The sequence below is a fragment of the Phaenicophaeus curvirostris genome, unplaced genomic scaffold (genome assembly GCF_032191515.1).
Source record: "Phaenicophaeus curvirostris isolate KB17595 unplaced genomic scaffold, BPBGC_Pcur_1.0 scaffold_73, whole genome shotgun sequence".
Taxonomy (NCBI): domain Eukaryota; kingdom Metazoa; phylum Chordata; class Aves; order Cuculiformes; family Cuculidae; genus Phaenicophaeus; species Phaenicophaeus curvirostris.
In genome coordinates, this window is record NW_027206695.1 from 674,329 (window position 1) to 698,741 (window position 24,413).

At 63.1% G+C, this 24,413-nt stretch overlaps 1 protein-coding gene across 1 annotated transcript; it reads left to right on the top strand.

Moving 5' to 3' along the window:
- Positions 1-985: 985 nt before the first annotated feature.
- Positions 986-23,968, top strand: VARS2 (valyl-tRNA synthetase 2, mitochondrial). The gene is made up of 20 exons (XM_069881951.1): positions 986-1,108; positions 3,081-3,169; positions 4,413-4,503; positions 6,576-6,703; positions 8,736-8,839; positions 8,923-9,004; positions 10,374-10,445; positions 11,254-11,476; positions 12,740-12,810; positions 12,926-13,051; positions 13,330-13,434; positions 15,390-15,458; positions 15,535-15,613; positions 18,672-18,799; positions 18,895-19,047; positions 20,804-20,989; positions 21,092-21,203; positions 22,330-22,502; positions 23,564-23,662; positions 23,796-23,968. The coding sequence occupies exons 1-20, from the start codon at positions 991-993 to the stop codon at positions 23,946-23,948; spliced, it is 2,361 nt and encodes a 786-aa protein (XP_069738052.1). The 5' UTR covers positions 986-990; the 3' UTR covers positions 23,949-23,968.
- Positions 23,969-24,413: the final 445 nt, after the last annotated feature.

Sequence of the window (24,413 nt, forward strand, 5' to 3'; positions counted from 1 at the left end):
GGTGTCACCCCCTCCTCTGTCCCCAAGTTGTCCCCAAGGGGGGTTTAACCCACCCCCTTGGCTCCAAATTGGCCCCGAGAGGCCTTTAAGCCACCCCCCTGTCCCCAAATTGGCCTCGAGGGGGGGTTGAAACCGCTCTGTGTCCCCAAAACTGTCCCCAAACTGTCCCCAAGGGGGGTTTAAACCACTCTAGGTCCCCAAATTGTCCCCAAGGGGGATTTAAACCCCCTTCTCTGTCCCCAAACTGTCCCCAAGGGGGGTTTAAACCCCCTTCTTGTCCCCAAATTGGCCTCAAGGGGGGGTTTAAACCGCTCTTTGTCCCCAAAACTGTCCCCAAACTGTCCCCAAGGGGGGTTTAAACACCCTCCTTGTCCCCAAATTGTCCCTGAGGGGGGGTTTAAACCCCCTCCCTGTCCCCAAATTGTCCCCAAGGGGGGGTTTAAACCCCCTCCTTGTCCCCAAATTGTCCCCAAGGGGGGTTTAAACCCCCTCCTTGTCCCCAAATTGTCCCCAAGGGGGGTTTAAACCCCCTTCTTGTCCCCAAATTGGCCTCAAGGGGGGGTTTAAACCGCTCTTTGTCCCCAAATTGTCCCCAAGGGGGGGTTTAAACCCCCTCCCTGTCCCCAAATTGTCCCCAAGGGGGGTTTAAACCCCCTCCTTGTCCCCAAATTGTCCCCAAGGGGGGTTTAAACCCCCTCCTTGTCCCCAAATTGTCCCCAAGGGGGGGTTTAACCCCCTCCCTGTCCCCAAATTGTCCCTAAGGGGGGCTTTAACCCCCTCCCTGTCCCCAAATTGTCCCCAAGTGGGGGTTTAAACCCCCTCCCTGTCCGCAAATTGTCCCCAAGTGGGGGTTTAAACCCCCTCTCTGTCCCCAAATTGTCCCCAAGGGGGGTTTAAACCCCCTCCTTGTCCCCAAATTGTCCCCAAGGGGGGGTTAACCCCCTCCCTGTCCCCTCCCTGTCCCTGGGGGGGTTTAACCCCGCGGTGGCCATGCAGGTGGAGCCCCTGGCCCTGTCTGGCCCCACGGAGCTGCGTGTCCCCGGCTGTCCCCGACCCGTCACCTTCGGCGTCCTCGTCACCTTCGCCTACCCCGTGGAGGGCGACGACGGTCAGTGGCCCCCTGAGTGTCCCCTTGAGTGGCCCTCACGTCCTTCTCTATGGTCCTTGTGACCCTGAGTGTCATCTTGATTGTCCCTTGTGACCTTGAGTGTCCCCTTGAGTGTCTCTCATGTCCTTTTCCTTGTCCCTTGTGACCTTGAGTGTCCCTCATGTCCCCTTCCATGTCCCTTGTGACCTTGAGTGTCCTCTTGAGTGTCCCCTTGAGTGTCCCCCATGTCCTTTTCTGTGTCCCTTGTGTCCTTGAGTGTCCCCTTGAGTGTCCCCCAGGTCCTTTTCCATGTCCCTTGTGACCTTGAGTGTCCCTATGTCCTTTTCCACATCCCTTGTGACTTTGAGTGTCCCCTTGAGTGTCCCTATGTCCTTTTCCATGTCCCTTGTGTCCTTGAGTGTCCCCTTGAGTGTCCCTATGTCCTTTTCCACATCCCTTGTACTTTGAGTGTCCCCTTGAGTGTCCCTATGTCCTTTTCCACATCCCTTGTGACCTTGAGTGTCCCCTTGAGTGTCCCCCAGGTCCTTTTCCATGTCTCTTGTGACCTTGAGTGTTCTCTTGAGTGTCCCTTGCCCCCTTGAGTGTCCCCTTGAGTGTCCCTCATGTCCTTTTCCATGTCCCTTGTGACCTTGAGTGTCCCCTTGAATGTCCCCCAGGTCCTTTTCTGTGTCCCTTGTGACCTTGAGTGTCCCTCGTGTCCCCTTCCATGTCCCTTGTGACCTTGAGTGTCCCCTTGAGTGTCCCTCATGTTCTTTTCCGTGTCTCTTGTGACCTTGAGTGTCCCCTTGAGTGTCCCCCAGGTACTTTTCCATGTCCCTTGTGACCCTGAGTGTTCTGTTGAGTGTCTCTTGTGACCTTGATTGTCCCCCAGGTCCTTTTCCATGTCTCTTGTGACCTTGAGTGTTCTCTTGAGTGTCCCTTGCCCCCTTGAGTGTCCCCCTTGAGTGTCCCCCAGGTCCTTTTCTGTGTCCCTTGTGTCCCCTTCCATGTCCCTTGTGACCTTGAGTGTCCCCTTGCGTGTCCCTCATGTCCTTTTCCGTGTCTCTTGTGACCTTGAGTTTTCCTTGTGACCTTGAGTGTCCCCCAGGTCCTTTTCCATGTCCTTTGTGATCTTGAGTGTCCTCTTGAGTGTCCCTTGTCCCCTTGAGTGTCCCCTTGAGTGTCCCTCATGTCCTTTTCCACGTCCCTTGTGACCTTGAGTGTCCCCTATGTCCTTTTCCATGACCTTGAGTGTCCCCATGTCCTTTTCCATGTCCCTTGTGACCTTGAGTGTCCCCCGAGTGTCCCTCATGTCCTTTTCTGTGTCCCTTGTGTCCTTGAGTGTCCCTCATGTTCTTTTCCGTGTCCCTTGTGACCTTGAGTGTCCCCTTGAGTGTCCCCCAGGTCCTTTTCCGTGTCCCTTGTGACCTTGAGTGTCCCTATGTCCTTTTCCACGTCCCCTGTGACTTTGAGTGTCCCCTTGAGTGTCCTTCATGTCCTTTTCCATGTCCCTTGTGACCTTGAGTGTCCCTCATGTCCTTTTCCACATCCCTTGCCCCCTTGAGTGTCCCCCTGAGCGTCCCTCATGTCCTTTTCTGTGTCCCTTGTGACCTTGAGTGTCCCCTTGAGTGTCCCCTTGAGTGTCCCCCAGGTCCTTTTCCCTGTCTCTTGTGACCTTGAGTATCTCTCATGTCCCCATCCATGTCCCTTGTGACCTTGAGTGTCCCTCGTGTCCCCTTCCATGTCCCTTGTGTCTTTGAGTATCACCTCGAGTGTCCCCCATGTCCTTTTCCATGACCTTGAGTGTCCCCCACGTCCCCTTCCATGTCCCTTGTGACCCTGAGTGTCCCCTTGAGTGTCCCTCATGTCCTTTTCCATGTCCCTTGTGACCTTGAGTGTCCCCCGTGTCCTTTCCGTGACCCTGAGTGTCCCCTTGAGTGTCCCCCGTGTCCTTTCCGTGACCCTGAGTGTCCTGTGTCCCCGGTGTCCCCAGGGCTGGAGGTGCGGGTGGCCACCACGCGCCCCGAGACGCTGCTGGGGGACGTGGCCGTCGCCGTCCACCCCGACGACCCCCGCTACCAGGTGGGCGGGGCATGACCATATATGGCAAGGGGGCGGGGCCACCACCATATATGGGAAAGGGGCGGGGCCTGGGAGGGCTGCATCCAGGGAAGGGGGGGGCTAGGGGCTGTTTCCTTATAAGGGAAAGGGGCGGGGCTAGGGGCTGTTTCCTTATAAGGGAAAGGGGCTGTTTCCTTATAAGGGAAAGGGGCGGGGCTAGGGGTTGTTTCCTTATAAGGGAAAGGGGCTGTTTCCTTATAAGGGAAAGGGGCGGGGCTAGGGGCTGTTTCCTTATAAGGGAAAGGGAGTGTTTCCTTATAAGGAGAGGGAGCTGTTTCCATATAAGGGAAAGGGGCGGGGCTAGGGGCTGTTTCCATATAAGGGAAAGGGGCTGTTTCCTTATAAGGAGAGGGGCTGTTTCCATATAAGGGAAAGGGGCGGGGCTAGGGGCTGTTTCCTTATAAGGGAAAGGGGCGGGGCTAGGGGCTGTTTCCTTATAAGGGAAAGGGAGTGTTTCCTTATAAGGAGAGGGAGCTGTTTCCATATAAGGGAAAGGGGCGGGGCTAGGGGCTGTTTCCATATAAGGGAAAGGGGCTGTTTCCTTATAAGGAGAGGGGGCTGTTTCCATATAAGGGAAAGGGGCGGGGCTAGGAGCTGTTTCCATATAAGGGAAAGGGGCTGTTTCCTTATAAGGAGAGGGGCTGTTTCCATATAAGGGAAAGGGGCGGGGCTAGGGGCTGTTTCCTTATAAAGGAAAGGGGCTGTTTCCTTATAAGGGAAAGGGGCTGTTTCCTTATAAGGAGAGGGGCTGTTTCCTTATAAGGGAAAGGGGCGGGGCTAGGGGTTGTTTCCTTATAAGGGAAAGGGGCTGTTTCCATATAAGGAGAGGGGGCTGTTTCCATATAAGGGAAAGGGGTGGGGTTAGGGGCTGTTTCCATATAAGGGAAAGGGGGCGGGGCTACGGGTTGTTTCCTTATAAGGGAAGGAGGGGGCCTATGGGCTGTTTCCTTATAAGGTAAAGAGGCAGTTTCCTTATAAGGGAAAGGGGCGGGACTATGGGTTGTTTCCATATAAGGGAAAGGGGCGGGGCTGGGGGCTGTCTCCATATAAGGAAAAGGGGCATGGTTACAGTTTCCATATAAGGGAAAGAGGCGGGGCTAGGGGCTGTCTCCATATAAGGGAAAGAGGCGGGGTTAGAGGCGGTGGGCGGGGCCGGGTCCCTCTAAGGAGCAGGGGGCGTGGCCTGCGCTGACCCCGCCCCCAGCGCCTCCACGGCCGCTGCGTCCGTCACCCCTTCTCGGGGCGCCTCCTGCCCATCGTCCTCGACCCCCGCGTGGAGCCCGACCGCGGCACCGGTACTGGGACCAGTATGGGCGCTGGGAGCCGCTGGGGGGGGTACTGGGAGCCACTGTGGGGGGCACTGGGACCAGTACGGGCACTGGGGGAGGCGCTGGGGGGGGCTGGGACCAGTACGGGCACTGGGAGCCGCTGGGGGTGGGACTGGGACCAGTACGGGCACTGGGGGAGGTGCTGGGGGGGGGCTGGGACCAGTACGGGCACTGGGAGCCACTGGGGGGGGGGCACTGGGACCAGTACGGGCACTGGGAGCCGCTGGGGGGGGGGCACTGGGACCAGTACGGGAACTGGGAGCCACTGGGGGGGGGGCTGGGACCAGTACGGGCACTGGGGGAGGCGCTGGGAGGGGCTGGGACCAGTACGGGCACTGGGAGCCACTGTGGGGAGGACTGGGACCAGTACAGGCACTGGGAGCCACTGAGGGGCACTGGGACCAGTATAGGGGGTACTGGGACCAGTATGGGCACTGGGAGCCGCTGGGGGGGGGGACTGGGACCAGTACGGGCACTGGGAGCCGCTGGGGGGGGACTGGGACCAGTACGGGCACTGGGAGCCACTGGGGGGGGGACTGGGACCAGTACGGGCACTGGGAGCCGCTGGGGGGGGACTGGGACCAGTATGGGCACTGGGAGCCACTGGGGGGGGGACTGGGACCAGTATGGGCACTGGGAGCCACTGGGGGGGGGACTGGGACCAGTATGGGCACTGGGAGCCACTGGGGGGGGGACTGGGACCAGTATGGGCACTGGGAGCCACTGGGCGGGGGACTGGGAGCCACTGGGGGGGGGTACTGGGACCAGTACGGGCACTGGGAGCCACTGGGGGGGGGGCACTGGGACCAGTACGGGAACTGGGAGCCGCTGGGTGGGGGGCACTGGGACCAGTACGGGCACTGGGAGCCGCTGGGGGGGTACTGGGACCTGTATGGGGGAGTACTGGGACCAGTATGGGAACTGGGAGCCACTAGGGGGGCGCTGGGACCTGTATGGGGGGGCACTGGGACCAGTATGGGAACTGGGAGCCCTGGGGGGGGGGCACTGGGACCAGTATAGGGGGTGAGAGTGGCAGGAGGTGACACTGGGGGGGGGTGAGGGTGACACTGGGGGGGTGAGGGTGACACTGAGGGGGGTCAGGGTGCCAGGAGGTGACACTGGGGGGAGGTCAAGGTGACACTGGGGGGGTGAAGGTGACACTAGGGGGGTGAGGGTGACACTGGGGGGGTCAGGGTGACACTGTGGGGGGTCAGGGTGGCAGGAGGTGACACTGGGGGAGGTCAAAGTGACACTGGGGGGGGTGAGGGTGACACTGGGGGGGTGAGGGTGACACTGGGGGAGGTCAAGGTGACACTGGGGGGGGTGAGGGTGGCAGGAGGTGACACTGGGGGGGGTCAGGGTGACACTGGGGGGGGTGAGGGTGACACTGGGGGGGGTCAGGGTGCCAGGAGGTGACACTGGGGGGGGTCAGGGTGACACTGGGGGGGGTGAGGGTGACACTGGGGGTGTCAGGGTGACCCGGGGAGGGTCAGGGTGACACTGGGGGTGTGAGGGTGACACTGGGGGAGGTCAAGGTGACACTGGGGGGGGTGAGGGTGACACTGGGGGGGTCAGGGTGCCAGGAGGTGACACTGGGGGGGTCAGGGTGACACTGTGGGGGCTCAGGGTGACACTGGGGGGGGGTCAGGGTGGCAGGAGGTGACACTGGGGGGGGGTCAGGGTGACACTGGGAGGGTCAGGGTGGCAGGAGGTGACACTGGGGGGGGGTGAGGGTGACACTGGGGGGGTGAGGGTGACACTGGGGGGGTCAGGGTGACATTGTGGGGGGTCAGGATGCCAGGAGGTGACGCTGGGGGGGGGGTCAGGGTGACACTGGGGGGGGTCAGGGTGCCAGGAGGTGACACTGGGGGGGGTGAGGGTGACACTGGGGGGGTGAGGGTGACACTGGGGGGGTGAGGGTGCCAGGAGGTGACACTGGGGGGGGGTGAGGGTGACACTGGGGGGGGTGAGGGTGACACTGGGGGTGTCAGGGTGACCCGGGGGGGGTGACGGGGGGCTCTGCGTGTCCCCGTCCCCAGGGGCGCTGAAGGTGACCCCGGGGCACAGCCCCCCCGACCTGGCCCTGGCTGCCACCCACGGGCTGGCCCCGCTCAGCGTCATCGGGGACGACGGCGCCATGTGTCCCCCGGGGGGGGGGTGGCTCCAGGTAACGTCCCCAGCCCTGTCCCTGCTGTCCCCTCGTGTCCCTAACCCTGACCCCGGTGTCCCCAGCCCTGTCCCTGGTGTCCCCAACCCTGTCCCTTGTGTCCCCTCGTGTCTCCAGCCCTGTCCCTTGTGTCCCCTTGTGTCCCCTGGCGTCCCCAACCCTGCCCCTCCTGTTCCCTGGTGTCCCCAGCCCTGTCCCCCATGTCCCTTGGTGTCCCCAACCCTGTCCCCTGGTGTCCCCAGCCCTGTCCCTGGAGTCCCCAGCTGTGTCCCTGGTGTCCCCAACCCTGTCCCCTTGTGTCCCCTGGCGTCCCCAACCCTGTCTCTCATATCCCCTGATGTCCCCAGCCCTGTCCCCAGAGTCCCCAGCCCTGTCCCTTGTGTCCCCTGGTGTCCCCAACCCTGTCCCTCGTGTCCCTTTGTCCCTGGTGTCCCCAACCCTGTCCCCTCGTGTCCTCAGCCACGACCCCAACCCTGTCCCCCATGTCCCCTGGCGTCCCCAACCTTGTCCCCTCATGTCCCCAGCCCTGTTCCTCTGTCCCCTGGTGTCCCCAACCCTGCCCCCCATGTCCCCTGGTGTCCCCAACCCTGTCCCCTGGTGTCCCCAACCCTGCCCCTCGTGTCCCCTGGTGTCCCCAACCCTGTCCCCTGGTGTCCCCAACCCTGCCCCTCGTGTCCCCTGGTGTCCCCAACCCTGTCCCCTGGTGTCCCCAACCCTGCCCCCCATGTCCCCTGGTGTCCCCAACCCTGTCCCCTGGTGTCCCCAACCCTGCCCCCCATGTCCCCTGGTGTCCCCAACCTTGTCCCACCATGTCCTCAGCCGTGTCCCTCTGTCCCCCAGTGTCCCCAGCCCTGTCCCCCTGTCCCTGGTGTCTCTAGCCGTGTCCCTTGTGTCCCCAACTCTGTTCCCTCGTATCCCTTATGTCCCCAGCCCTGTCCCCCGTGTCCCCTGGTGTCCCCAACCCTGTCCCCTGGTGTCCCCAGCCCTGTCCCCCATGTCCCCTGGTGTCCCCAACCCTGTCCCCTGGTGTCCTCAGCCCTTTCCTCGGAGTCCCCAGCCATGTCCCTTGTGTCCCCTGGTGTCCCCAGCCCTGTTCTTCATGTCCCCTCGTGTCCCCAACCCTGTCCTCAGAGTCCCCAGCCATGTCCTTTGTGTCCCCAACCCTGTCTCTCGTGTCCCCTCATGTCTCCAGCCGTGTCCTTCTGTCCCTCGTGTCCCCAGCCCCATCCCTTTGTGTCCCCTGATGTCCCCAACCCCATCCCCTTGTGTCCCCCAGTGTCCCCAGACACGTTCCTCTGTCCTTTGTGTCCCCAACCTTGTCCCCTCATGTCCCCAGCCCTGTCCCTCTGTCCCCCAGTGTCCCCAGCACTGGCCCCTCATGTCCCCAGCCACGTCCCCTCGTGTCCTCAGCTGTGTCCCTCACGTCCCTTTGTCCCTCGTGTCCCCAACCCTGTCCCCTTGTGTCCTTGGCCACGTCCCCAACCCTGTCCCTCATGTCCCCTGGTGTCCCCAGCCCTGTCCCCCATGTCCCCTGGTGCCCCCAGCCCTGCCCCCCATGTCCCCTGGTGTCCCCAACCCTGTCCCCCATGTCCCCTGGTGTCCCCAACCCTGTCCCCATGTCCCCTAGTGTCCCCAACCCTGTCCCCTGGTGTCCCTAACCCTGTCCACATGTCCCCTGGTGTCCCCAGCCCTGTCCCCCATGTCCCCCGGTGTCCCCAGCCCTGTCCCCCGTGTCCCCTGGTGTCCCCAACCCTGTCCCCCTTGTCCCCGGTGTCCCCAACCCTGTCCCCTGGTGTCCCTAGCCCTGTCCCCATGTCCCCTAGTGTCCCCAGCCCTGTCCCCTGGTGTCCCCAACCCTCTTCCCTGGTGTCCCCAGCCCTGTCCCTTGTGTCCCCTGGTGTCCCCAACCCTGTCCCCTGGTGTCCCTAACCCTGTCCCCGTGTCCCCTAGTGTCCCCAGCCCTGTCCCTTGTGTCCCCTGGTGTCCCCAACCCTGTCCCCCGGTGTCCCCAACCGTGTCGCGGTGTCCCCAGGGCGTCCATCGCTTCGAGGCGCGGCAGCGGGTGGTGGCCGCGCTGGCCGAGCTCGGGCTGCTCCGCGGCGTCCAGGACCACGCGGTCACCCTGCCGCTCTGCAGGTACCCCTGTCCCCTCCTGTCCCCTCCCTGTCCCCTCCCTGTCCCCTCCCTGTCCCCTCGTCACCCCCTCGGGGTCCCCACAGCCGCTCCGGGGACGTCATCGAGTATCTCCTCAAGAGCCAGTGGTTCCTGCGGTGCCACCAGATGGGACAGCGAGCGCGAGAGGTGACGCTCGGGGACCCCCTGGGGACAGCCGGGAGCCGCGGGGACCCTTGGGGACATCAGCGATGGGGACAGGGAGCTCGGGGGACGTTGAGGAGCTTCGAGAAACCCTGAGGAACCAGGAGGGGACATCTAGGGGACATCAACGATGGGGACAGGGGCCTTTGGGGACATCAGGGATGGAGATAAGGAGCCTTGGGGACATCAGGGATGGGGACAGGGGCCCTTGGGGACATCAGGGAGGCTTGGGGACATCAGGGATGGAGATAAGGAGCCTTGGGGACATCAGGGATGGGGACAGGGAGCCTTGGGGACATCAGGGATGGAGATAAGGAGCCTTGGGGACATCAGGGATGGGGACAGGGAGCCTTGGGGACATCAGGGATGGAGATAAGGAGCCTTGGGGACATCAGGGATGGGGACAGGGAGCTTGGGGGACGTTGAGGAGCTCTGAGAAACCCTGAGGAACTAGGAGGGGACATCTAGGGGACATCAGGGATGGGGACAGGGGCCCTTGGGGACATCAGGGAGGCTTGGGGACATCAGGGATGGAGATAAAGAGCCTTGGGGACATCAGGGATGGAGATAAGGAGCCTTGGGGACATCAAGGATGGGGACAGGGAGCTCGGGGGATGTTGAGGAGCTTCGAGAAACCCTGAGGAACCAGGAGGGGACATCAAGGGGACATCAGGGGTGGGGACAGGGACCGTTGGGGACATCAGGGATGGAGATAAGGAGCCTTGGGGACATCAGGGATGGGGACAGGGAGCTTGGGGGACGTTGAGGAGCTCCGAGAAACCCTGAGGAACTAGGAGGGGACATCAAGGGGACATCAAGGATGGGGACAGGGTCCCTTGGGGACATCAGGGATGGGGACAGGGGCCGTTGGGGACATCAGGGATGGAGATAAGGAGCCTTGGGGACATCAAGGAGGCTTGGGGACATCAGGGATGGAGATAAGGAGCCTTGGGGACATCAGGGATGGGGACAGGGAGCTCGGGGGATGTTGAGAAGCTTTGAGAAACCCTGAGGAACCAGGAGGGGACATCTAGGGGACATCAGGGATGGAGATAAGGAGCCTGGGGGACATCAGGGAGGCTTGGGGACATCAGGGATGGAGATAAAGAGCCTTGGGGACATCAGGGATGGGGACAGGGAGCTCGGTGGACATTGAGGAGCTCTGAGGAACCCTGAGGAACCAGGAGGGGACATCTAGGGGACATCAGGGATGGGGACAGGGAGCCTTGGGGGCATCAGGGATGGGGACAAGGTCCCTTGGGGCCATCAGGGAGCCTTGGGGACCCCAGGGCTGGGGGAGGGGACACCTCTGGGGGTCGGGGGGGTGACCTGGCTGTCCCCTGTCCCCCTGCAGGCGGTGACATCGGGGCGACTCCAGCTGCTTCCCAAGTTCCACGAGAAGAACTGGAAGACGTGGATGGACAAAGTGGGGTGAGGGGGGGGGGACTTGGGGGGCTGGGACCCCCCCAGAGGGGTCTTGGGGGTCCTGGGGGGGGGACTTGGGGGTCTAGGACCCCCCCAGAGGGGACTTGGGGGTCCTGGGGGGGGACTCGGGGGGCTGGGACCCCCCCAGAGGGGACTTGGGGGTCCTGGGGGGGGGACTTGGGGGTCTGAGACCCCCCCAGAGGGGACTTGGGGGTCCTGGGGGGGGACTCGGGGGGCTGGGACCCCCCCAGAGGGGACTTGGGGGTCCTGGGGGGGGTCTTGGGGGGCTGGGACCCCCCCAGAGGGGACTTGGGGGTCCTGGGGGGGGGACTTGGGGGTCCGGGGCCCCCCCAGAGGGGACTTGGGGGTCCAGGGGGGGGGACTTGGGGGTCTGGGACCCCCCCAGAGGGGACTTGGGGGTCCTGGGGGGGGGACTTGGGGGTCTGGGACCCCCCCAGAGGGGACTTGGGGGTCCTGGGGGGGGGACTTGGGGGTCCTGGGAGGGGACTTGGGGATCCGGGACCCCCCCAGAGGGGACTTGGGGGTCCAAGAAGGGGACATCAAGGACTTGGGGGGGATCTTGGGGGTCTGGGACCCCCCCAGAGGGGACTTGGGGGTTCAGGGGAGGGGACTTGGGGGTCCTGGGGGGGGACTTGGGGGTCGGGGACCCCCCCAGAGGGGACTTGGGGGTCCAGGGGGGGGGCTTGGGGGTCTGGGACCCCCCCAGAGGGGACTTGGGGGTCCTGGGGGGGGAGATTTGGGGGTCCGGGCCCCCCCTCCTCACTCTTCCCCCCCCCCCCCCCCCCCAGGGACTGGTGCCTGTCCCGGCAGCTCTGGTGGGGTCACCGGGTCCCCGCGTTCCGCGTCGTGGCCCCCCCGGCCCCCCCCGACCCCAAAGCTTTGGGGGATCCCCCCCCGGCCCCCCCCCGACCCCGAGGGGCTCTGGGTGGTGGGACGCGACGAGGACGAAGCCCGAGAGGCGGCTGCTCGACTCCTCGGCTGCCCCCCCCCGCGAGATCCGGCTCCAGCAAGGTGGGGGGACCCCGAAATCCACCCCCGGCACCCCCAAAATCCACCCCGGCACCCCCAAAATCCACCCCGGGACCCCCAAAATCCACCTTAAACCACCCCCCAGGACCCGAATTCCACCTTAAATCCCACCCCGGGACCCCCAAATCCACCCCGGGACCCCAAAATCCACCCTGGGACCCCCAAATCCTCCCCCGGGACCCCAAAATCCATCCTCAGGACCCCAAAATTCCCCCTGGGACCCTAAATTCCGCCCAAAATCCATGCCTGGGACCCCCAAATCCACCTTAAATCCTCCCCCAGGACCCGAATTCCACCTTAAATCCCACCCCGGGACCCCAAAATCCACCCTGGGACCCCAAAATCCACCTTAAATACCCCCCGGGACCCCAAAATGCACCCTGGGGCCCCAAAAAACATCGTAAAGCGCCCCCCCAGGACCCCAAAATCCACCCTAAACCCTCCCCCAGGACCCGAAATCCACCTTAAATCCCACGCCGGGACCCCAAAATCCACCCTGGGACCCCAAAATCCACCTTAAATACCCCCCCGCACCCCTAAATCCATCCTGAATCCCCCCCCCAGGACCCCAAAATCCACCCTGCGACCCCTCAGGACCCCAAAACCCACCTTAAATCTCCCCCAGGACCCCTAAATGTCCCTCTAGGACCCCCAAATCCACCCCTAGACCCCCAAATCCACCCCCAGGACCCTAAAATCCACCCTGGGACCCCAAAATCCTCTCCCATCCCCCCCCAGGAACCTAAAATCCACCCCCAGGACCCCAAAATCCACCCTGGGACCCCAAAATCCTCTCCCATCCCCCCCCAGGAACCTAAAATCCACCCCCAGGACCCCAAAATCCACTCCTATCCCCTCACAGACCCCAAAATCCCCCCCCAGGACCCCAAAATCCCCCCCCGGGACCCCAAAATCCCCCCTGGGACCCCAAAATGTTCCCCCTGGGACCTCAAAATCCACCCTTAACCCCCTCAGGACCCTGAAACCCACCCTGGGACCCCAAAATCCACTCCTATCCCCCCCCAGGACCCTAAAATCCACCCCCAGGCCCCTCAAACCCACCCTGGGGCCCCAAAATGTTCCCCCCGGGACCTCAAAATCCCCCTTAACCCCCTCAGGACCCCAAAATCCACCTTGGGACCCCAGAATCCACTCCCATCCACCCCCAGGACCCCAAAATCCACCCTGGGACCCCGAAATCCCCCCCGGGACCCCCAAATCCCCCCCTTTCCGACCCTTTTCCAGACCCCGACGTCCTCGACACGTGGTTCTCCTCGGCTCTTTTCCCCTTCGCCGCCCTGGGGTGGCCCCAGGAGGTGAGTTTGGTGGCCCCGGAGACCCTTTTGGTGGCCCCCGAGGCGCTTCGGTGGCCTCGGGGACGTCGAGGACCCCAAAACGATGTGTCCCCCCCCTTTTTTTTTGTGTCCCCAGACCCCCGATTTCCAGCGTTTCTACCCCACCAGCGTCCTGGAGACGGGGAGCGACCTTCTCTTCTTCTGGGTGGCTCGCATGGTCATGCTGGGCCAGCAGCTCACTGGCCACCTCCCCTTCTCCAAGGTGGGTCCCCAAGGTCACCTCGAGGTCCCCTCCCCGCCCCGTGTCCCCTCGGGGTCCCCGGGTGTCCCCAGCCTCGTCCTTTCCATCTTCTCTTGAGGTTCCTCAGGGTTCCTCGGGGTTTTCTTGGAGCTCCTCAAGGTTTCTTGGAGCTCCTCAAGGTTTCTTGAAGCTCCTCAAGGTTTCTTGGAGCTCCTTGAGGTCCCTGTCCCCATCCTTGATGTCCCCAAAGGTCCCTGTCCCCATCCCGAGGTCCCCAAGGGTCCTTGTCCCCCCTCCAGGTCCTCCTCCACTCCCTGGTGCGGGACTCCCAGGGCCGTAAGATGAGCAAATCCCTCGGGAACGTCATCGACCCCCGGGACGTCATCGCTGGGGCCACCCTCGAGGTACGGGGACCCCGAAATGGAGGTCAAGGAGGTCCTAAGCAAGGTTAAGGACACCCCAAAGATTGAGATCGAGGAGACCCCAAGGATTAAGGTCAGAGGGACCCCAAAAGAGGGTTAAGGAGACCCCAAAATGAAGGTCAAGGGAGCCCCAAAACGAAGATCAAGGAGACCCCAAAGATTGAGGTCAAGGAGACCCTCAATGAGGTCCAGGAGACCCCAAGGATTAAGGTCAAGGAGGCCCCAAAGCAAAGATCAAGGAGACCCCAAAGATTGAGGTCGGAGAGACCCCAAAAGGAAGATCAAGGAGACCCCAAAGGTTGAGGTCAAGGAGCCCCAAAGATTAAGGTCAAGGAGACCCCAAAATGATGATCAAGAAGGCCCTAAAATGAAGGTCAAGGAGACCCCGAAAGGGGGTCAAGGAGACCCTAAAGATTGAGGTCGAGGAGCCCCAAAGATTGAGGTCAAGGAGACCCTCAATGAGGTCCAGGAGACCCCAAGGATTAAGGTCAAGGAGGCCCCAAAGGTTGAGGTCAAGGAGCCCCAAAGATTAAGGTCAAGGAGACCCCAAAATGGTGGTCAAGAAGGCCCTAAAATGAAGGTCAAGGAGACCCCGAAGGTTGAGGTCAAGGAGACCCCAAAAGGGGGTCAAGGAGACCCTAAAGATTGAGGTCAAAGAGACCCCAAACCAAAGATCAAGGAGACCCCAAAGATTGAGGTCGAGGAGCCCCGAAGATTGAGGTCAGAGAGACCCCAAAAGGGGGTCAAGAAGGCCCTAAAATGAAGGTCAAGGAGACCCCAAAGATTGAGGTCAAGGAGGCCCCAAACCAAAGATCAAGGAGACCCCAAAACGGGAGTCAAGGAGGCCCCAAAATGAAGGTCAAGGAGACCCTCAATGAGGTCAAAGAGACCCCAAACTGAAGATCAAGGAGACCCTAAAGATTGAGGTCGAGGGGGCCTTGAACTTTAAGGTCAAGGAGGCCCCAAACCAAAGATCAAGGAGCCTCAAAGATTGAGGTCGAGGAGCCTCAAAGACTGAGGTTGAGGAGCCTCAAAGATTGAGGTCGAGGAGCCCCAAAGGTTGAGGTCGAGGAGCCTCAAAGATTGAGGTCAGGGAGCCCCAAAGATTGAGGTCAAGGAGCCTCAAAGATTGAGGTCGGGGAGCCTCAAAGATTGAGGTCAAGGAGACCCTAAAGATTGAGGACGAGGAGGCCTCGAACTTTAAGGTCAAGGAGGCCCCAAACCAAAGATCAAGGTGGCCCCAAAGATTGAGGTCGAGGAAACACCAAAATGAAGATCAAGGAGACCCTCAACGAGGTTAAGGAGACCCCAGAGATTAAGGTCAAGGAGGCCCAAGGATTAAGGTCAAGGAGACCCCAAAAGGGGGTCAAGGAGACCCTAAAGATTGAGGTCAAAGAGACCCCAAACCAAAGATCAAGGAGACCCCAAAGATTGAGGTTGAGGAGCCCCAAAGATTGAGGTCGAGGAGCCTCAAAGATTGAGGTCGGGGAGCCCCAAAGATTGAGGTCAAGGAGATCCTAAAGATTGAGGTCGAGGAGGCCTCGAAGTTTAAGGTCAGGGAGGCCCCAAAAAATGAGGTCAAGGAGCCTCAAAGATTGAGGTTGAGGAGGCCCCAAAGATTGAGATTGAGGAGGCCCCAAAGATTGAGGTCAAGGAGATCCTAAAGATTGAGGTCGAGGAGGCCTCGAAGTTTAAGGTCAGGGAGGCCCCAAAAAATGAGGTCAAGGAGCCCCAAAGATTGAGGTCAAGGAGCCTCAAAGATTGAGGTCGGGGAGCCCCAAAGATTGAGGTCAAGGAGCCCCAAAGATTGAGGTCGAGGAGGTCCCAAAGATTGAGGTCAAGGAGCCCCAAAGATTGAGGTCAAGGAGACCCCCAGATGGAGACCGAGGAGGCCCCAAAGATGGAGGTCGAGAAGACTCGTCTCTCGTTGCTCGCAGGAGCTGCAGCAGAAGCTCCGCCACAAGCTCCTGGACCCCCACGAGCTCTCGGTGGCCTCCGAGGGCCAGGTAGGCGCCGTCCCCTGCCCCGCGTCCCCCCCAGCTCCGTCCCCGCCCCCTCCAGACGCCTCCGTGTCTTCTCCAGCGGCGCCAGTTCCCTCACGGGCTCCCCGAGTGCGGCGCCGACGCCCTGCGCTTGGCCCTCTGCTCCCACAACGCCCACGGTAAGGGCCACTGGGACCTCCTGGTGGCTTCTGGTGGCCTCTTGGGGGCCTCTGGGGGCCTCTTGGGGGCCTTTGGTGGCCTCTTGGGGGCCTTTGATGGCCTCTTGGGGGCCGCTGGGGGCCTCTTGGGGGCCGCTGGGGGCCTCTTGGGGACCTTTGATGGCCTCTTGGGGGCCGCTGGGGGCCTCTTGGGGACCTTTGATGGCCTCTTGGTGGCCTTTGGGGGCCTCTTGGTGGCCTTGATGGCCTCTTGGTGGCCTTTGATGGCCTCTTGGGGGCCTCTGGGGGTCTCTTGGGGGCCTTTGGTGGCCTCTTGGTGGCCTTGATGGCCTCTTGGGGACCTTTGATGGCCTCTTGGGGGCCTCTGGGGGCCTCTTGGTGGCCTTTGATGGCCTCTTGGTGGCCTTGATGGCCTCTTGGTGGCCTTTGATGGCCTCTTGGGGGCCTCTGGGGGCCTCTTGGTGGCCTTTGATGGCCTCTTGGTGGCCTTGATGGCCTCTTGGTGGCCTTTGATGGCCTCTGGGGGCCTCTTGGGGGCCTCTGGGGGCCTCTTGGTGGCCTTTGATGGCCTCTTGGGGGCCTCTGGGGGCCTCTTGGGGACCTTTGATGGCCTCTTGGTGGCCTTGATGGCCTCTTGGTGGCCTTTGATGGCCTCTTGGGGGCCTCTGGGGGCCTCTTGGGGGCCTTTGATGGCCTCTGGGGGCCTCTTGGGGGCCTCTGGGGGCCTCTTGGTGGCCTTTGGTGGCCTCTTGGGGGCCTCTGGGGGCCTCTTGGGGGCCTTTGATGGCCTCTGGGGGCCTCTTGGGGGCCTCTGGGGGCCTCTTGGTGGCCTTTGGTGGCCTCTTGGGGGCCTCTGGGGGCCTCTTGGTGGCCTTTGATGGCCTCTTGGGGGCCTCTGGGGGCCTCTTGGTGGCCTTTGGTGGCCTCTTGGGGGCCTCTGGGGGCCTCTTGGGGGCCTTTGGTGGCCTCTTGGGGGCCGCTGGGGGCCTCTTGGGGGCCTTTGGTGGCTTCTGGTGGCCTCTCAGTGGCTTTTGGTGGCCTCTCAGTGGCTTCTAGTGGCCTTTGGTGGCCTCTCAGTGGCTTCTACTGGCCTCAGTGGCTCTTGGTGGCCTTTGGTGGCTTCTGGTGGCCTCTCCGTGGCTTTTGGTGGCCTCATAGTGGCTTCTTAGTGGCTTCTGGTGGCCTCTGGTGGCTTTTAGTGGCCTCTCAGTGGCTTCTGGTGGCCTCTCAGAGGCCTCTAGTGACCTCAGTGCCTTTTGGTGGCCTCTGGTGGCTTCTGGTGGCCTCTTTTAAGTGGCTTTTAGTGGCCTCTAAGTGGCTTCTGGTGGCCTTTAGTGGCTTCTAGTGCTCTCTAGTGGCTTTTGGTGGCCTCTCAGTGGCTTCTAGTGGCCTCAGTGGCCTCATAGTGGCCTCTGGTGGCTTTTGGTGTCCTCTCAGTGGCCTCTCAGTGGCTTTTGGTGGCCCTTCAGAGGCTCCTAGTGGCCTCTGGTGCCTTCTGGTGGTCTCTTAAGTGGCTTCTAGTGGCCTTCTAGTGCCTTTTGGTGTCCTCTGGTGGCTTCTAGTGGCCTCTGGTGGCTTCTAGTGGCCTCCTGGTGGCTTCTAGTGGCCTCCTAGTGGCTTTTGGTGGCCTTTTAGTGGCCTCTGGTGGCTTCTAGTGGCCTCTGGTGGCTTTTGGTGGCCTCTCAGTGGCTTCTAGTGGCCTCAGTTGCTTCTTGGTGGCATTTTAGTGGCTTCTAGTGGCCTCTCAGTGGCTTCTAGTGGCTTCAGTGGCTTCTTGGTAGCCTTTGGTGGCTTCTAGTGACCTCTCAGTGGCTTCTAGTGGCTCTGGTAGCTTCTAGTGGCCTCTGGTGGCTTCTAGTGTCCTCTAGTGGGTTTTGGTGGCCTGTGATGGCTTCTAGTGGCCTTTGGTGGCTTCTAGTGGCTTTTAGTGTCCTCTGGTGGCTTCTGGTGGCCTTCCAGTGGCTTCTAGTGGCCTTCTAGAGGCTTTTGGTGGCCTGTGGTGCCTTCTAGTGGCCTGTGGTGCCTTCTAGTGGCCTTCTAGCGGCTCCTGGTGGCCTGTGGTGGCTCCTAGTGTCCCACGGTGGCTCCTAGTGGCCTGGTGGTGGCTCCTGGTGGCCCGCGGTGGCTCCCAGTGTCCCGTGGTGGCTCCTAGTGGCCTGGTGGTGGCTCCTAGTGGCCTTCTAGTGGCTCCCAGTGTCCCGTGGTGGCTCCTAGTGGCCTGTGGTGCCTTCTAGTTGCCTTCTGGTGGCTCCTGGTGGCCCGTGGTGGCTCCCAACGTCCTGCGGTGGCTCCTAGTGGCCTGGTGGTGGCTCCTGGTGGCCTTCTAGAGGCTTTTGGTGGCCTGTGGTGGCTCCTAGTGGCCTCGTGGTAGCTCCTGGTGGCCCGTGGTGGCTCCTAGTGGCCTTTTAGTGGCTCCCAGTGGCCCGTGGTGGCTCCTAGTGTCCCGTGGTGGCTCCTAGTGGCCTCGTGGTGGCTCCTGGTGGCCTGGTGGTGGCTCCCAGAGTCCCGTGGTGGCTCCTAGTGGCCTCGTGGTAGCTCCTGGTGGCCCGTGGTGGCTCCTAGTGGCCTGGTGGTGGCTCCTAGTGTCCTGCGGTGGCTCCTAGTGGCCTGGTGGTGGCTCCTGGTGGCCCGTGGTGGCTCCTAGTGGCCTGGTGGTGGCTCCTAGTGGCCTTCTAGTGGCTCCCAGTGTCCCGTGGTGGCTCCTAGTGTCCCGTGGTGGCTCCTAGTGGCCTCGTGGTGGCTCCTGGTGGCCTGGTGGTGGCTCCTGGTGGCCCGTGGTGGCTCCTAGTGGCCTGGTGGTGGCTCCTGGTGGCCCGTGGTGGCTCCTAGTGGCCTTCTAGTGGCTCCCAGTGTCCCGCGGTGGCTCCTAGTGTCCCACGGTGGCTCCTGGTGGCCCGTGGTGGCTCCTGGTGGCCCGTGGTGGCTCCTGGTGGCCTCTGGTGGCTCCCAGCGTCCCCGCGGTGGCTCCTGGTGGCCCGTGGTGGCTCCCAGCGTCCCCGCGGTGGCTCCTGGTGGCCTTTGGTGGCTCCCAGCGTCCCCGCGGTGGCTTCCCCGGCAGGCGAGGACGTCCGCGTGGCCGTCGGCTCCTTCCTGAGCTCGCGGCGCTTCTGCAACAAGGTGTGGAACGCCCTCAAGTTCGTCTTGGCCGCCGCGGGCCCCGAGCCCGTCCCCGCGGCCCCCGAGGAGGTACGGGGGACGTGGGGTTGGGCACCCACCACCCTCAGGAACCATCTATCCATCCGTCCGTCCGTCCGTCTGTCCGTCTTCTCCTCCGTCCGTAGGTGGACCCGGAGCACCCGCTGGATCGGTGGGTCCTGAGCCGCTTGGCCCGAGCCCTCGAGGAGTTCGAGAGGCGCATGGAGCTCCTCGAGGTCCACGGGGCCGCGGCCGCCGTCCAGAGCTTCTGGCTGCGCAGCTTCTGCGACGTCTACCTGGTGGGTCCGTCCGTCTGTCCGTCCGTCCGTCTGCCCCTCCCGGGTCTCCTCCTCGAAGGGTTCAGCCCCCCCCCCACCCCCCCAAGAAGGTCCCGTTGTCCCTCTGGGATCGTCTCCTCGAAGGGTTAAAGCCACGAGGTCCCTTTGTCCCACCCGGTGGTAGAACCCAAAGCGGTTGGTGGCGTCCGTCTGTCCCGAGCCAGAAAATCTGAGGGTTTGGGCTTGGTTGGGTCTTGAGTCCGTCTGTCTGTCCATCATAATCCATTAAATCTTAGGACTTGGTCTTCATAGACCTTGAGTCCGTCTGTCTGTCCATCATAATCCATTAGATCTTAGGACTTGGTCTTCATAGACCTTGAGTCCGTCTGTCTGTCCATCTTAATCCATTAGATCTTGGAGCTTTGACCTTGGTTGAGTCTTGAGTCCGTCTGTCTGTCCGTCCTAATCCATTAGATCTTGGAGCTTTGACCTTGATTGACCCTTGAGTCCGTCTGTCTGTCCATCATAATCCACCAGATCTTGGAGCTTTGACCTTGTTTGAGCTCTGAGTCCGTCTGTCTGTCCATCTTAAACCATTAGATCTTGGAGCTTTGACCTTGGTTGAGTCTTGAGTCCGTCTGTCTGTCCATCCTGATCCATTAGGTCTTAGGGCTTGGTCTTCTTAGACCTTGAGTCCGTCTGTCTGTCCCTCCTGATCCATTAGATCTCGGGCCTTTGACCTCATTTGACCCTTGAGTCCGTCTGTCTGTCCCACCCCAGCCTGTGGGACCCAACCCACGGCTGCTGGCGTCCGTCTGTCTGTCCTAATCCATAAGATTTTGGGGCTTGGGCTTGGTTGGTTCCTGAGTCTGTCCGTCTGTCCCCCCCAACCCCCTTTTTTCATCCGTCTGTCCCTCCAACCCCCTTTTCCCGTCCGTCTGTCCCCCCCAACCCCCTTTTCCGTCCGTCTGTCCCCCCCAACCCCCTTTTCCCGTCCGTCTGTCCCCCCCAACCCCCTTTTCCTGTCCGTCTGTCCCCCCCACCCCCTTTTCCCGTCCGTCTGTCCCCTCCAACCCCCTTTTCCCGTCCGTCTGTCCCCCCCAACCCCCTTTTCCCGTCCGTCTGTCCCCCCAACCCCCTTTTCCCGTCCGTCTGTCCCCCCCAACCCCCTTTTCCCGTCCGTCTGTCCCCCCCAACCCCCTTTTCCCGTCCGTCTGTCCCCCCAACCCCCTTTTCCCGTCCGTCTGTCCCCCCCAACCCCCTTTTCCCGTCCGTCTGTCCCCCCAACCCCCTTTTCCCGTCCGTCTGTCCCCTCCAACCCCCTTTTTTCATCCGTCTGTCCCCCCCAACCCCCTTTTCCCGTCCGTCTGTCCCCCCAACCCCCTTTTCCCGTCCGTCTGTCCCCTCCAACCCCCTTTTTTCATCCGTCTGTCCCCCCCAACCCCCTTTTCCCGTCCGTCTGTCCCCCCCAACCCCCTTTTTCCGTCCGTCTGTCCCCCCAACCCCCTTTTCCCGTCCGTCTGTCCCTCCAACCCCCTTTTCCCGTCCGTCTGTCCCCCCCCAACCCCCTTTTCCCGTCCGTCTGTCCCCCCCAACCCCCTTTTCCCGTCCGTCTGTCCCCCCCAACCCCCTTTTCCCGTCCGTCTGTCCCCCCAACCCCCTTTTCCCGTCCGTCTGTCCCCTCCAACCCCCTTTTCCCGTCCGTCTGTCCCCCCCAACCCCCTTTTTCTGTCCGTCCGTCCCCCCCAACCCCCTGTTTCCGTCCGTCTGTCCGCAGGAGACGGCCAAGCTGCGCCGGGGCTGCCCCGAGGCCCGCCGGACGCTGCTGCTTTGCGCCGACCTCGGCCTCCGCCTCCTGGCTCCCTTCGCTCCCTTCCTGGCCGAGGAGCTGTGGCAGCGCCTGCCGCGTCCGTCTGTCCCGCCGTCCGTCTGTCTCGCCCCCTTCCCCGCCCCCCAGAGCCTGGTAGGTGCCAAAAATCTTCGCCGAGAAGATTCCGGAAAGGGTTAAAACGTTTCCCCCTTTTTAATTTCGCTGGGTTTGGGCCCCCCCCCCCACCCCCGGCAGGCGCGGTGGCGCCGCCCCGAGGCCGAGGAGGCCGTGGCCGCCATGTTGGAGGCCGTGAGGGTGGCCAGAGGCCTGCGGGAGCTCCTCCGGCTCGGCTCGGCGCGGCCTCCAGGTGAGGAGAGGGGACAAGATGGCGGCGGGGCAGGGGGGGGTGGGCTGTGAATCAAGATGGCCGCCTAAGGGGTGGTTGTGGATCAAGATGGCTGCCTGGGGGCTCTCAGAGGTCATTGAGGGGGCCAAGATGGCCGCCAAGGTGGGGGCTGTGGATCAATATGGCTGCCTGGGGGCTCCCAGAGGTCATTGCGGGGTCAAGATGGCCACCAAGATGGGGGCTGTGGATCAATATGGCTGCCTGGGGGCTCCCAGAGGTCATTGAGGGGGCCAAGATGGCCGCCAAGGTGGAGGTTGTAAACCAAGATGGCTGCTTGGAATGGTGGTGGCCATATTGGGGCTGGTGGCGGCCATATTGAGTGTTCGGTGGCCATATTGGGCCTGGGGGCAGCCATGTTGGGGTGGTGGCGGCCATGTTGGGGTGGTGGCGGCCATATTGGGCCTGGTGGCAGCCATATTGGGGCTGGTGGCGGCCATGTTGGGGTGGTGGCGGCCATATTGGGGCTGGTGGCAGCCATATTGGGGCTGGTGGCGGCCATGTTGGGGTGGTGGCAGCCATATTGGGCCTGGTGGCAGCCATATTGGGGTGGTGGCAGCCATGTTGGGGTGGTGGCGGCCATGTTGGGGTGGTGGTAGCCATGTTGGGGTGGTGGCGGCGGCCATCTTGGTCTGGGGGTGGGACCAGTGGGGTGGTGGCAGCCATATTGGGCCTGGTGGCAGCCATATTGGGGCTGGTGGCGGCCATGTTGGGGTGGTGGCAGCCATGTTGGGGTGGTGGCGGCCATGTTGGGGTGGTGGCGGCCATGTTGGGCCTGGGGGCGGCCATCTTGGTCTGGGGGTGGGACCAGTGGGCTGGTGGCAGCCATGTTGGGGTGGTGGCAGCCATATTGGGCCTGGTGGCAGCCATATTGGGCCTGGTGGCAGCCATATTGGGGCTGGTGGCGGCCATGTTGGGGTGCTGGCGGCCATGTTGGGGTGGTGGCGGCCATATTGGACCTGGTGGTGGCCATCTTGGGCTGGGGGTGAGACCAGCGGGCTGGTGTCGGCCATGTTGGGGTGGGGGCGGCCATATTGGGGTGGTGGCGGCCACGTTGGGGCGGTGTCAGCCATGTTGGGGTGCCCGTCAGCGGCGCTGTGCTGCGAGGCGCCGGTGGCCGCGGGGCTGCGGGCGCTGGCCCCGTCCCTGCGGGCTCTGGCCCAGACGGGGCCCCTGCGGCTCCTCCCGCCGGCGGCCGAACCGCGACCCGGCTGGCTCAGCGTCCCCGCCGGCTGCGCCGGGAGCCTCCGCCTGCGCCTCACGGTCGGACCCCAGGGGATCGTGGGAAACTGGGGGGGGGGTGTGGGGAGGCGGAGGGGGCGTCGCAGGGGATTGTGGGAAGGGGGAGGAGTCGGTGGGAGGACCCAGAGCCTCGTGGGAAGCTTGAGGACCTGGGGGGGGGGGGTTGCAGGAGGAGCTGGGGGGGACCCAGAGCATCATGGGAAACTGGGGGGGGGCTGGGGGGAGGACCCAGAGCATCATGGGAAGCTGGAGGACTAGGTGGGAGGGGGTGGGGGGGGGACCCAGGGGCATTAGGGGCCCCAGAGCGTCATGGGAAGGGGGAGGACTTGGGGGGGGTGGGGGACACACCAGGGGCATTGGGGACCCCAGAGCATCATGGGATATGGGGGGACTTGGGGGGGGGGTTAGGGGGGAGGACCCCAGGGCATTGGGGGACACTGGGAGGGACCCCAAGGGATTATGGGATATTGGGAGACCTGGGGGGGGGGAGCCCCAAGGCATTATGGGATATTGGAGGACTTGGGGGGGGGGACCCAGAGCATCATGGGATATTGGGGGACCTGGGGGGGGGACCCAGGGGCATGGGGGGGGGCCCCAAGGCATTATGGGATATTGGGGGAACTGGGGATGACCCCAAGGGATTATGGGATGCTGGAGGACTTGGGGGGGACCCAGAGCATCATGGGATATTGGGGGACCTGGGGGGGGACCCCGAGGTATCATGGGAAACTGGGGGACCTGGGGGGGACCTGGGGGACCCCAAGGTATCATGGGATGTTGGGGGACCTGAGGGGACCCAGGGCCGTGGGGGGGGGGCCCAAGGCGTTATGGGATGCTGGAGGACTTGGGGGGGACCCAGAGCATCATGGGATATTGGGGGACCTGGGGGGGGACCCCAAGGTATCGTGGGATATTGGGGGACCCGGGGGGGACGACCCAGGGCCATGCAGAGACCCCAAGGCGTCGCGGGCTACTGGGGGGACCTGGGGGGGGGGGGGCGGGACCCAGAGGCGTTTGGGGGGGCTGGGAGGGGTTTTGGGGGTCCCCCCCTCGTCATCGAGAGGTTTCGGGGTCCCCCCCAGGGCCTGGTGGAGCCGTCGAGCGCCCAGAGCTCGCTCGGCGCCCGCGCCCGGAGCCTCCGTCAGCGCCTCGAGGCCCCCGGGAGCCTCCAGCCCCGCCAGGTACCCTTCGTTAGGCTCGTTAATTAACCTCGGGGAAGGCTCATTAACCTCATTAACGGAGAACTGGGGGGGGTGGGGGGGCTCCTCTTCGTTAGCGCTGCCCTCGTTAACGGCCCCGTCGCCCCCGTTCCAGGTTGCCGCCCTCCGCGCCGAACTCGCCCGCCTGGAGAGAACCCTGGAGAGCCTGGAGGACCCCGAGTTCTGGGGGGACCCCGAGGGCCGGGGGGGGGACCCCGACAGCTGGAGGGGGGACCCCGACATCTGGGGGGGCCCCCCAGAGCAATAAACCCCCCCCAGGAGCCGTAACGAGCCTCCCCGCCTCGTTAATTCTCCTCGGGGGGGAAGGTTTGGGGGGCAACCAGGGGTCTAGGAGGAGCCTCAAGATCTAGAGATGGAACCTCAACATCTGGAGGGGGGACCCCGCCATCTGGGGGGCCCCCCAGAGCAATAAACCCCCCCTAGAAGCCCTAACGAGCCTCCCCGCCTCGTTAATTCTCCTCGGGGGGGAAGGTTTGGGGGGCAACCAGGGTTTAGGAGGAGCCTCAACATCTGGAGGGGGGACCCCAACATCTGGGGGGCCCCCCAGAGCAATAAACCCCCCCTAGAAGCCCTAACGAGCCTCCCCGCCTCGTTAATTCTCCTCGGGGACGCGTCACGAGCTGCACGGTCTCAGCTCGGGGACACCCGGGCTCCTCCTCCTCCTCCTCCTCCTTCTTCTGGATCTGGATCAGGAGATCTTCTTGTGGCCACC